The 13930-nt window shown below is 38.3% G+C and overlaps 1 protein-coding gene across 3 annotated transcripts in view; it reads left to right on the top strand.

Moving 5' to 3' along the window:
• The window catches only part of PGGT1B (protein geranylgeranyltransferase type I subunit beta), a 33527-nt gene extending 19917 nt beyond the window's left edge, over positions 1–13610 (top strand). For 2 of the 3 annotated variants that reach the window (XM_081945875.1, XM_081945877.1), the window contains exons 6-9: positions 3062–3107; positions 3610–3794; positions 7375–7483; positions 12976–13610. In XM_081945875.1, coding sequence (XP_081802001.1) covers positions 3062–3107; positions 3610–3794; positions 7375–7483; positions 12976–13154 — 519 coding nt within the window. In that variant the 3' untranslated portion in view covers positions 13155–13610. Of the gene's footprint in view, positions 1–3061; positions 3108–3609; positions 3795–7374; positions 7484–11784; positions 11867–12975 lie in introns of all 3 variants that reach the window. The other variant, XM_081945876.1, reaches the window with a different exon arrangement.
• Positions 13611–13930: the final 320 nt, after the last annotated feature.

Below are 13930 nucleotides of genomic sequence, written 5' to 3'. Positions count from 1 at the left end.
AAATAGCATCTGGTATTTGAAGCCTGATTAACTGAAGTGGTTTTTAAATTCAAAAATTTAAATTCTGTTTTAGGAAGTGTATTCTATATTCATGCCATAGATATAAAGTGTATTATTGTGGTAAAAATGGTGATGTTTAGCTTTATTGGAAATTGAGGTTGTAATATTTTTAAATGTCTGGTTTACAAAATAAGGAATACCAGGACTATCAGCTCAAATTTAAGCTAATGCATACAATTTAAGTGTAATTACAGTGATAAATTCTATTCCCTAATATAGTGAAAATAGGAATGTTTTCTTTACTTCAGTATAACTGCATTAGATGTTAATTTTTAATTTAAAAAATCAGAATGTTGTCATAAGTTATAGTTGTCTAGTCTACACTTAATATCATTGTCTTAAATCATTGTTAAAAAACAAAGAATTCCAAATGAACAAAATACACAATTTCCTGTTATAAGCTTCTAAAGTGAGGTGATGGTAAATGAGCAAAATTCTGAATTACATACATTTCTTTGTCCTCTTTATCTGATTACTGCAAATGTTCAATTTCTATGAAAGTCTGGAACCTTCAAGAGTTGAAATTGCATGATCCCAAGCATGTCAACTTGCCATCTTTTAGGCATTCTCTAAGCTGTTTTTTTCCCCTTTTTATTTCCATTCAGTTATGTCTGATTCTCAGAGACTGTTTAGACAGTTCCCCGCAGTTTTCTTGCAAGGTTTTTCAGAAGTGATTTGCCATTGCCCCCTTCCTAGGACTGAGAGACAGTGACTGACCCAAAGTCACCCAACTGGGTTTTTTGTCTAAAATTGGGCTGGAACTCATGTCTCCCAATTTCTACCTGATACCTTAATCACTGCATCAGACTGGCTGCTTTTAGAGAAGCTCAATAGCCCTTGGATTGTAATAATGCCACAAATGTTCAGTCTTACATTATATCCACATCATTGTAATTAATCTCTCTAGATGTTTCAGTCTGCACTCAGGAGCTTTCATGGAAGGACAGGACTCTGATACATAAGTAAGATTTATTGCAGATACAAAATAGCTATAATAATGAAGATGCAGAGTTTACAAAAATCTCACTGTATATGTGTCCCTTTAAGTTTTTCTTCTATTTTCAGTCCTTTTGTTGTAATAGATTGTATGCAGTCTTTTTTCTCAGATTGGGCTATTGATAGCATTGGTACTATGTTTATCTAATGATTCGGTCCCAGGCTCCTTACTTCTCAAGTTGCCAACTCTAGTTTTTTCATGAATTCCTTTCAGAAAAGAGATAATGCATTCTTCACAGAGTGCTTACTTGCTTATTTTTAATTCTGATCTGATGAGGGGAGAACTTGGAATGACTAAAATATTACTAGACTGAGCCCAGAAAATGAGAAAATTGTACATTTGATTTAGTACTCGGAAAATGAAGTATGCTTCAAAATAATGATGTTGAACAACAAATCTGATGGGATTTCTCTGTTTTTTCTTAATTAAAATTAAGACATAGGATAAAGGAGTCAGCATTTTAACTGATAGGCAGAAATAAATGCTTGGAATTATTTACTTCAATTTAACAAAGTTATTAAATGAAGATATTGATCTTAATTTTAATTCATCTAAAATATTTGTCTTTCCATACAAGATCTGTTTGAATCTCAATTTGGAATGTAAGATTTATACAGTATAAAAAGATATAAGGTATAACATATAGTTTCTATGTGTTTTTTTATTGTATTGTAAACCAAATATATCATTGATGCAAATTGCTATCACTGATGTTGATTTCTAGTTTATGGATAATGTATTTATCAAACTTATATTGCATCTTTATTTGGTGTACATAATATCCCCTCTTATTCCCCACAAAAATAACCCTGAGATTTCTATTGGCTGAGAGTGAGCAGGCTGTCTAAGGAAGGACTAGTATTCATGATCTCCTGGTTTCTAGTCTGGCACTTTAACCACCACACTGACTCTTTATTTATTTGAATAATGGCTCTTTATACAAGGGAAAATAGATGTCATTGTTAGAGAACCACTACACAAAGATGTTTGTTTGTTTCACCATATCTTATGTTACTGTGTAAAAGAATAAGGCCATTAGTATTTAATATCAACTTGTGTAGGCAATACAAATTGGCATGCTGCTGAAATTCATAGAGCTCGGTAATCAGTTGTTATTTTGACCAGACAAATGTTATTTTAAGGTAATATTTTTATAGACTTATAAAAGAAAGTCATATATTGTGTGATTCTGCTTGTGTGGAATCTCTCTCCCTCAGGTTTCTGCATTTATTCAGTGCATTCAAGTATACACTCCAGTGGTGGATTCCAACCAGTTTGGACTGGTTTGACCGAACCGGTAGTGGTTTGGCGGCCTGGGTCGCTGGAACCAGCAGCAACCCAGGTCTGCCACGTCCCTGAACTGGTTCTCCGGGCAGCACCATAGGCATCACCACCTAGTTTTTTGCTTCTGCACATGTGCAAAACAATATTTATTGTATTATGCATGCGTGCATAGCGTGCCCACAAGCGAACCGGCAGTGGTGTCTGCTGGAACCCACTCCTGATACACTCACATACTGGTATACTACTACTGCTGCTCCTGTACCTGTGCAGGGTGGAGGATTCCATTGGAGGAATCCTGAACCCTCAGATAACTATATGAGGCAGGTGAATACATTGGGAAGATGGGGTGAGAAAGCATTTTTCTATGAATAGAGTTATGCTTACAGATTTTAAATCCAAGCATAAGAGTTACTTTAATTCCTAGACTTTAAAACAAAATCCAATCTTTCACAAAGTTAATATTTCTATGTCTCCTGTAGTGATTGAAAAATTGGATCTTTGTTTTTCATTTAGAATTAAAAGTGCTACCATTTATTGGAGCTCCAATCTCCAGTTAGAAGAAAGCAGTTGAGGGAGGTGATTCTGGTTTTTTGTTCTACTTTTTGTTCTACTTTCTAACACATTGATCTTGATCCTGATCAAGTTCAATTTATCTTATGCAACATTAAAAAAAGAACTGCCTCTTAATAAAATTACATTGTTCATTTATTTGTTTTTCAGTCCTACGATAATGGTCTTGCCCAAGGAGCAGAACTTGAATCACATGGTAAGATAATTTTTTGGTCTAACCATTAAAAAAAAGTGGTTGTGGGAATCTGATTGAACTTCACTTCTACCCCAGTGCTGGCAAAATGTGAACGCTGTGAATTCTAGTTTGAGAATTCTTGTGAGAAAGGAGGAAAAAAACCACTAATTTTTCATTGACAAAAGCTAGCTGCTCCCATATTGGAATTGCTGTGTCTTCAAGTGTCATGCTTGCTATAACTATGTGCAGTTTTTGTTTCCATGTGCATTGTGAAATAACAGCTATTGTATGTTTTCAAAGTTGGATGAATTAGAACCAATTAAACTCAGCTGAGGGCTATTAACAGGTACACTATGTAGGCAGTTACTTTAAAAGATTAAATGAATTCATGGAGGAAAAAGCTCTGGGTGTCGGTAGTTGCTTGAGTACATTAATAGTAGATGATAGTTCATGTCAATTAAATCTTATTAATAATTCCATAAAGGTTGTAAACATATTGAAGAGACTGTTCCCTATGTTATAGGTGGCTCTACATTTTGTGGTATTGCATCATTGTGCCTCATGGGTAAACTTGAGGAAGTCTTCTCTGAAAAGGAACTGAAGAGAATAAGGAGATGGTGTATTATGAGGCAACAGAATGGTTATCAAGGAAGACCCAACAAGCCTGTAGATACCTGTTATTCATTTTGGGTAGGAGCAACTCTTAAGGTAATTTGAAAGTATAAATAAGACTTTAGAATCTATAGTCTGCTTATTCTATATCCGGGATGGCGAACCTATGGCACATGTGCCACAGGTGGCACGCGGAGCCATTTGTCAGGGCACGCGAGGCGTTGCCCTGTCAGTTGGCTTGCGCGTATGCGCGTGCTGGCAAGCCATTGTTCGCCCTCCCCAAGCTCCACAGGCTTTATAGGAGCCTGGGGAGGGCGAAAACAGCCGCTCCGCACCGAGGCCCTCCAGAGGCTTCAGGAGCTTCCCTGAAGCCTCTGGAGCGCAAAAAATTGGCCCTACGGGCAAACAGGAACTTCAGGAATGGACTTCTGGTTTGCTCGTAGGGCCGGTTTAAGCCCTTTGGAGTGTTCAGGAGCCCTCAGAGGGCAAAAAACGACCCTACGAGCAAACCGTATGGCCGTTTTTAGTCCTCTGGAGTCTTCAGGGAAGCTTCGTGAGGGCTCCTGAAGGCTCCGGAGGGCTAAAATCAGCCTTACAAGCAACCCGGAAGTGACTTCCAGTTTGCTCATATGGTCATTTTTTGCCCTGCTTCTGAAGCCTCCTGAGGGCCTCTAGGGGGGTGCGGGGAGGCTGTTTTTGCCCTCCGCAGGCTCTAGAGGCTTTATATGCAAACAATGAGGAGCGCCTGTCGTGCGCATGCACGCTGGGTGGGTCACACATTGCATTATGGGTGCAGCACGCCCATGCATGACCCCCCTACGCTCGCCCCACTTATGGCACGCGAGCCAAAAAAGGTTCACCATTGCTGTTCTATACTAGTAGTTTTATTGTGCCAACAGCATAAAAGCTTCTCAGTTTTTCATCAAATTTCTGATTCAAATGTATGAATGAGCAGGAAGAAAGGAGAAAACTTGTAGTTGATGTTTATATATATAAACACTGTTCATATATATATAAACACAGACCAACCACTGCCCAACCAACACATACTTCATCCATAATGGACAAAGATACAAACAGATAGAAGGAGCACCCATGGGATCACCCCTCTCACCCATCATTGCAAACTTATACATGGAACATTTTGAAACCAATGCCTTAGATAAATCTGAACACAAACCCAAACTCTTAGATATGTTTGATTTTGATTTTATTGAATTTATAGACTGCCCCCTCTCCCCGAAAGTGTTGATGACACTTTCGTGATTTGGCCACACGGGAAATAAAAACTGGACAACTTCCTCACACATTTCAACAGCCTACACCCCAAAATACAATTCACCATGGAAATAGAAGCAAACAACCAACTTCCCTTTCTGGATGTCCTAATTTACAAAAAACCCAATAGCTCCCTAGGACACACCATCTACCAGAAAAAAACACACACCAACCGCTACTTAAATGCACAATCCCATCACCACCAATCAACTCTGTAGCCAAGACCCTCATCTCCAGAACCAAACACCTAGCCGACAAAGATCACCTGAAAACTGAGTTACACACTCTCACAAACATATTAATCTCCAACGGATTCCAAAGAAAAACAATTACCAACTTAATCCAAAGGGAGACTCCCCCCAAAAACCAAGACACAGAACAGGACAACGGCATCGCCCTCCTCCCTTATATCAAAGGCACCACAGATAAAATCAGCTAAATTCTCCACAAGCACAATATCAAGACAGCCTTCACAACTGACCAAAAAATAGCCAACATCTTAAGAAACCCCAAAGACAAGATCCAGCTAGAAAACCAAGGAGTCTACGAAATACCTTGCAAAATCTGCCCTGCAACATATATAGGACAAACAAACAGGACAATAAATGCACACATCACAGAACACAAGAACGCAGTATGAAAAAAAGAAAAAACTTCCTCCCTTTTCCAGCACCTTAAAGCTACAGGACATGAAATCAATTTTGAAGGAATCTCCAAAACAAAACACTTCAACAAGAGAATAATTATGGAAGCCATCGAAATAGAGAAACACCCCCACAACATGAATAAACGTAATGATGCCTCCCGCCTACCAAATATCTGGAAACCAGCCCTAGTCAACAAACAAACCCCACCCACCACCCAGGCCATTACAGCTAATTAGCTCGAAATAGATCTATACTAGTCTCCCTTTATTTATCAGTACAAATACAACACAAATATAAAAGGCAACATTAAAAATAAGAATATGGTTTTCTGCCTGCATGGTCTTCTGTGATGAAGCCGAAGGACAGAAAGAGGGAGTAGTGACCTTCCTCCCATATTTAGGCATACCAGGGGTTGTAACACAAATATATACTTATTTCCCTGGCTCAACTGATAAGGAGGCGATCCTGTGGCTTAGTGGCTAAGGCTCCTGCCTGAGATATATAACAGCACAGGTTCAAATCCCAGTAAGGGTATGGCTAGCTGATGAGAGCTAATTAGCTCGAAATAGATCTATACTAGTCTCCCTTTATTTATTTATCAGTACAAATACAACATACACACACACACACACACACACACACACACACACACTATATATATATAGATACACTGTATATATATATAGATACACTGTATGTGTGTGTTTGTGTGTATATATATATATATATATGTGTGTGTGTGTGTGTGTGTGTGTGTGTGTGTGTTATAATTGTACTGATAAATAAATAAAGGGAGTAGTGACCTTCCTCCCATATTTAGTCATACCAGGGGTTGTAACACAAATACATTATATATATATACACACACACACACACACACACACACATACATACAGTGTATGTGTATGTGTATGTATATATATATGTGTTGTGTTTTGTGCTGATAAATAAATAAAGGGAGACTAGTATGGATCCATTTCAAGCTGTTTAGCTCTCATCAGCTAGCCAAACACACACACACACACACACACACACACACACACACATATATATTTGTGTTGTAATTGTACTGATAAATAAATAAAGGGAGACTGGGATAGATCAGTACAATTACAACACAAATATAAAAAGGCAACAGTAAAAATAAAAAATATGGTTTTCTGCCTGCATGGTCTTTGTGATAAGCCGAAGGACAGAAAGAGGGAGTAGTGACCTTCCTCCCATATTTAGTCATACCAGGGGTTGTAACACAAATACATATATATATTTATATATATACACACACACACATACATACATACAGTGTATGTATGTGTATGTATGTATGTATGTGTGTATGTATATGTGTATGTATGTATGTATATATATATATATATATATATATGTATATGTATATATATATATACATACATACATACATACATACATACATACATACATACATACATACATATATATATATATATATATATATATATATATATATTTGTTTTCGTAGATTTTCACGGGTGTAGGTATGCTGGTTTTGTTGTATTCGGGTCTTTTCCCGTGTAAGGTTGAGATTGAGACACGGGAAAAGACCCGAATACAACAAAATATATATATATATATATACTTTGAGGCTGTCAGTTTAGTGTTTAATATAAACATTGCATCATCATCTAGCTTTGAATGCTCTTCATGAGAAATTGCTTTATTGTGATATTTCTGTGTGTTTTGAATATGATAAACATGATACATTTTTCTTTCAGCTTCTAAAAATATTTCAATACACAAACTATGAAAAAAATAGAAATTACATTTTATCAACCCAAGATCGCCTTGTTGGTGGATTTGCTAAGTGGCCAGATAGTCATCCAGGTATTTGCAGTATTTTGTTTACTTGTGTGATTATTTATGACAAAGCAAAGATTGTCTTAAAACAGAGCCGAAAGGAAATTGGAATGTTTTCTGGAATGAAATAAATTTTTGCCTCTAATTTTTCAAAAGATAAAACAGGTCTACAGATAAACGTGATCTATTGAAGTATTTTGTAGAATCCCTCAGGCAAAATTCTGCACAAGTATTCATAGAATAAGTGCTTATCATATGGATTAATAGTCAATTATAAAAGGGAAAAAAGTAGTGTTAGAATAAATGAATAATTGTCACAATGGAAAGAAATAAGTCTCAAGTATTTGCACAATACAGGATAATCTGGAATTGGATCATCAGTGATATAGTCAAATTAAGAAGCAGTTCCAGATGACTAAGGAAACTCAAATGGATTATAAAGACTTTGATTTTTCAAAGTCTTTGAAAATTGAATAAAAGAGCGAATGAGCTAATTTAGAAAATGCAAAATGATGTATATAGTGGCAGAAAAAAAGTATGCACTGGTAGATATTATTTAGGAAAGATACACATTTGTGCTAAAATTTAAGACATTTTTTAGTGTAGCAAAAAACACAAGTTTCTTGTTTGGGGTTTTGGATCGTAGAATAAAGATAGAACTATTAAAATTTTAAAACCTGTTATTGTATGGTAACGTTTAGAATACCCTACAATTTTCTGATGTAATCACTTCATCTCAAAAATATCAGAACATTCTACAATATTGGTATTAACCAGACTTTGAATTTATCTACAGTAGGAACCATACTTTGAAACTAGAGGCAGTCCTCAACTTACAACCACAATTGAGCCCCAAAATTATGTTGCTGAGCAAGAAATTTGTTGAGTTTGCCCCATTTTACAACTTTTCTTAACACATTTGTTAAGTGAATTGCTGCTGTTGTTAAATTAGTAACATGGTTGTTAATCTGGCTTCCCCATTGACTTTGCTTGTCAGAAGGTCACACTGGGGTACTGCAACCATCATAAATGAAGGTCAGTTGTCAAGCATCCAAATGTAAATCTCCTGACCATAGGGATGCTGCAACAGTCAGAAGTGTGAATGGTATAAGTCACTTTTTATCAGTTCCATTGTAACTTAGAACAGTCGCAAAGTGAATTGTTGCAAGTCAAGGACTACTTGTAATAAGCAGTGCCAGGACAAAGACAAATGTGATATGATTCCATTTATATTTAATTAAATTTAAGCACAGGGAATTACATTCTCATATGTATTCAATAATTTCCTCCTTCTCCTGTGGTAATAATGTTTGATAACTATCTCATATTTCTGAGTTTCACACTGTCCTTAGGCTTCTTCTGTCCTCAACTTCTGAATATCTGAAATCTCATCTGGGGGGAGGGGAAGGGGGGGGAACTATTATAATATTATAATTTCATTCTCAATAGATTTTAGAGTGAGTAAGATTTTTCCCAGATGAGATTACAGTACAGTGCTGGCTGATGAATTAGAAATGAATGTGCAAACAAATGTAACATTGATCTGGAACAAAACGCAAGAAAAAGAGATTGGATTACCTTTCCAAAATGGAAGTTTAAAGTGCTTTTATGTTATGAAATTCAGGTTACTGAAACTTTGAATTCCAAGTCCTGGGAATCAAATAACAAATGGAGCTTTTGTTGTGTTCTCTTTGGAGATTTTGTGGGGGAACTGTTCAGTTGGGACAAACGTAAGGTTTTCCTTTTGAGGGGAAAAAAATCAGATCATAAGTATAGAAATGCAGACACTTTATGTGATGGCAGTGTATGTAAGGATGTAGAAGTACTAGTATACCTACCGTGTTTTCCTGAAAATAAGACAGGGTCTTATTTTCTTTTGCCACACGAAATATGGCCTTGGGCTTATTATAGGGGGAGGGCTTATTGTTTTGGGGTTGCCGGACAGCTGCTCCCTTGCGAACTGGCTCCCAAAGAGCCGGGCACAGCCTCAGGAGCGAAGCAGCCATGAGGTGACCACGCTCACGGGCAACCGTCTGGCAAACCCCCTCTCCAGCCGGGCAGAGCGCCATTCACTGACCCAGGGAGTATCCCTAAGGCGCCAAGCCGTGCTCTATGGTTGTGGGCTGCTGGACACAGAGTCTTCCAGACAGAGAGTCTTCCAGCAGCCAGCCCACAACCATAGAGTGCACTCCTAGAGCAGCCGCTATTGGAAGACTTGGCAGCTGAGTTTTGGAGTTTGGAAGCCGGAGAAGAAGTTATGCCCGGAGCGCGGCGGCAGTGGCGCCCTGCCTCTTCAGGGAGAGCTGGGCCAGGGCACGGTGAGGGTGGGAGGCATGCTTGCTGGGGGCGGAACAGGCATTTGTGCAACCCCCTTCTCCAGCTGGGCAGAGCTCCATGCACTGACCTAGGGGATATCTCTAATGTGCCAAGCCACGGGAGCTGGGGGGCAGGCAGAGCACCACGTGGTTTGACGCCTTAGGGATACCCCCTAGGTCAGTGCATGGAGCTCTGCCCGGCTGGAGAGGGTTTGCCGGGCGGCTGCTTGTGAGCGTAGTCACCTGATGGCTGCTTCGCCCCTGAGGCTGTGTCCAGCTCTTTGGGAGCCGCTCGCAAGGGAGCAGCCGCCCGGCAACTCCCCCCTCCGGTCACGCAGAACACCACTCCCCAACCTAGCGGTATCCTGAAGGTGGCAAGCAACGTGAGCGCCTTTCGCCACCGGCTCCCGCGGCTTGGCACCTTCAGGATACCACTAGGTCGGTGAGCGGTGCTCTGCTGGCCAGGGTGTGTGTGTGTCCAGGAAACTTATTTTCGGGGGTGGGCTTATATTTTTTTCCCACACAAAAAATGTGGCAAGGTGTTAGTTTGAGGACAGGTCATATTTTCGGGGAAACACGGTACAAGTTAAAAATGAGGGAGCAGTGTAACACACACACACACACACACACATGCAATTCTGGGCTTCATTAACAGAGGCATTGCATCCAGATTGTAGGATTAATCTGCACTGATCAAGCTGCAGTTGTTCAATGCATTTCAAAAGGGACATGGGTCAGCTGGAACAGGTTCAGAGGAGAGACCAATGCCTCTAAGGACTATCTTAATGACCTGGGTATGTTTAACTTGTAACAGAAAAAAAAATGAAGTGAAGATACAATCGCAGTCTACGGGTATAGACAATTTTTGACTTATGACCACAGTTGGGACCAGAGTTTCTGTTGCTAAGCAAGGTAGTTGGTAACTGAGTCACATCTGATTTTAAGACCTTTTTGCCACATTTGCGAAGCAAATCACTCTGATTGTTAAGTGAATTATGCAGGTCATTACATGAATCCAGCTTCCCCCATTGACTTTGCTTATCTAAAGTTGGCTGGGAGGGTCACAAGTGGCAATCAAATGACCCTGGGATGCAGCAACTGTCATAAATACATGTACAAATTTTGATTACGTGACTGTGAGGATGCTATGACAGTTTTAATTGCGAGAACCAATTGTAAGTCACTTTTTATAGTGCTGTTGTAACTTTGGGCACTAAACTAATGGTCATATGTTAAGGCCTACCCTCCTCTTAAAGGGTGTCACATGCAAGAAACATCAGAGATATTCCGTGTTGAAACTCAAAGTATAATAGATCAATTCACTAAATTAAAAGAAATGAAATTTAGGGTACATATTAACAGACATTTCCAGTAAGGGCTGTTAAGCAGTAGAATAGTCTGGTCTTGCTAGAAATTTTCTAATGGCAGTTCTATGGACAATAGTCTGGAAAGGTTTAATAGTTTTCCTCAGGAAACAGGAAAAGCTCTACAAGATCCCTTCCAATGCATACATCTCTATGCCAGCATTCAGCAGTTTTCTAGTACTAACTCAAGGTTCTGTGAAGATCTGTGATGTATTGGCTAATCTTAGGAAGCTAAGCAGGGTTGGACCTGGTTAGACTAGACTGGAAAGTTAAAATTAACATCCCAGGAGAAACCAGTGGTAAACCCCTTGTATATTGTTGCCAAGAAAACTAAAGGGATATATTCATAAAGTCACTAGAAGTCAAACTTTGCTTGGAAGACATGGTGTATTTGTACAGATATAGAATTTGCTTAGAATCATGTCATTTTGCATCCTGGCTTTGAAGAAAAACTATGGAACTATGAGCAGAATCTGGGGGGCAGGGAGAATACACCCTAAAATATTTGCTAAACATTTTGATGATTTAATATTGTTTTGAGGCTTTAAATCAAATTGTTTGATATTTGTCCATATAGTTGAGAATCAACATCAGAATGTTAAACATTGACTATCTTGGACAATTGTGTCTCTGCTTTTTTATTTCTTAGAAAGTTTGAAAGTATATTTACAAGTTCTTCTGCAAGATTGTGTGACTTAACCATACCATTGGTAGAACACATGAATAATCATGTAAGTTGTACAGGATACAATCTAGGCATCTGATCAGATTTTCCTTTCATGAAGATTTCTAATTGAATTCATATGCTGGCACTAATGCTGAATTCAGCTTTTATTATCAATATAAACTTTGCTACTTGCAATTATTAGACTCCACCATGATTTTTCATCCTTGCTGAAGGCCTTGGTGAAGAGTCAGGTCTTCAAGGCCCTTTCAAACACCACCAGCATGGCTACTATCAGGATCTCAGAGGAACTTAATTCCGGAGGGCAGGTGCTAGTCCTTAAAAGGTGAACTGCCAGGGTCCTGATAGATGGCATTGTTTAATCAAAGGAATCCAAAGCAAGCCAATCCTGCCTGATTAAATAGGTCCAATAGATGTTATGAGAGAGAGGCTATCCCTCAAATACTAGGCCCTATGCTTTGTAGGGCTTTCTAGGAATGACGAACACCTTGACTTGCAGCTGGAAGCAAGTGCAGTTCATGAAGCAGATATTACACAGGCATATTGAGACATGTCTATGACTACCTGTGCAGGTGTATCATGACCAGATGATATCTTCAAAAGCTGTAGAGCATATGTTGCAGTAGTGAATCCAAAACAGTAGTCAAACAAACTATTTTTCTCTGACATTCTGCAAACTTTTAATAATGGGATATATATGTTGCTATTTGAGAGAGATAAATCCAGCCATAATACTTGGCATTGAATTTCTCATCCTATTAGAGTTCTTTTTTCTTCTAAAATCACCGAGTGATTTTGGGCCATGTCATTCAGTCCAACCAACCTCATACTGGTATGTTTATGGTTTTTATAAGAAAAATGGAAGGAGAGAATCCTACATAAGCTATCTTGAGCTGAACAAAAGGTGGAATATAAACAAACAAACCTTCATGCAGTGTTCTCTAAACTTGGCCTATGATTCCCCCACTCCACCCACATACACTGCAAATATATAGTTGTGTGTCAGAATTAGGCTTTCTTTGTTATTTACTTTCAGTGAAAAGATCTTAGTTTAGAAAACAATAGATTGTTATTGTATTATACTGTGTGTGCCTACGTGTGAATAATATATGTATCTGTCACACATACAAACTCATTTCTGGTTTGCCTTTCTAGATGCTCTTCATGCCTACTTTGGAATTTGTGGCCTGTCTTTAATGGGCGAGTCTGGCATTCGAAAGGTTCATCCTGCCCTGAATGTAAGCACAAGGACTTCAGAACGCCTTCAAAACCTTCATCAGATCTGGGCAACCCAGGACTCTCAGTCTTCAGAGGAAATGCACAGTGCCACATGACTGAGACTCCATTTGAGCTTGGTAGCATAACTGTAGCCCAAGGTTCAAAGCCATGTATAACCGATGTGCTCTTTTAAAGTACTGGTATCATAGAATCAAATTCATATACTGGCATCAACTTGACAGCTTCTGGAATTGGACTTTTTTTTGTTTTAAATGCTTGCCTTTACAAATGCAAAGATAGAAGATTGGTTTCAGAAAAAGATCTTCAAAGCGAGATGAGTTAATGAATTCTACTTTATTATTTTAAACAGTGCAATGGCAAACTATGATATAAAGAAACTTCAAAATGACCTTACATATTTTCATACTAAATATCTTGAAATTAGTGATACTTATGTAATAAGGACTTCATATGGTATCTTATAAATTAAATCTTAATTGCTAAAAGGTGTTCTTTAAGGTAGACAACAATTGTATAATCTTTGTAAAAAAATAAAATTATTTTATTCATCATGTACTGTATTTATTTGGGGGGTCATCTTAATTTAGAATTATACAGTTTGAAGAGGTTATTTGGGACATCAATTCCAGTCATCCATTAAGTACAGCAGCCTAAATTAAACTATCCAGGTATCTCCTCCTTAGACGGTATTGATGTGTTTGATTTTTGTTTCCCAATGTATCTCTTGGTCTTTGTTGAATTACAGGTAGTCCTCAATTTGCAACCATTCATTTAGTGACTCCAGAGTTCTAACACCACTGAAATATGTGAATTATGACTGTTTTTCACAGTTACAATCACTGCAGCATCCCCATAACCATGCGATCAAAAT

Source organism: Natrix helvetica (genome assembly GCF_964273705.1).
Source record: "Natrix helvetica genome assembly, chromosome: 2".
Lineage (NCBI taxonomy): Eukaryota > Metazoa > Chordata > Lepidosauria > Squamata > Natricidae > Natrix > Natrix helvetica.
The sequence above is the reverse complement of the archived record's forward strand: the minus strand, read 5'-3'. Positions and strand labels throughout refer to the sequence as shown.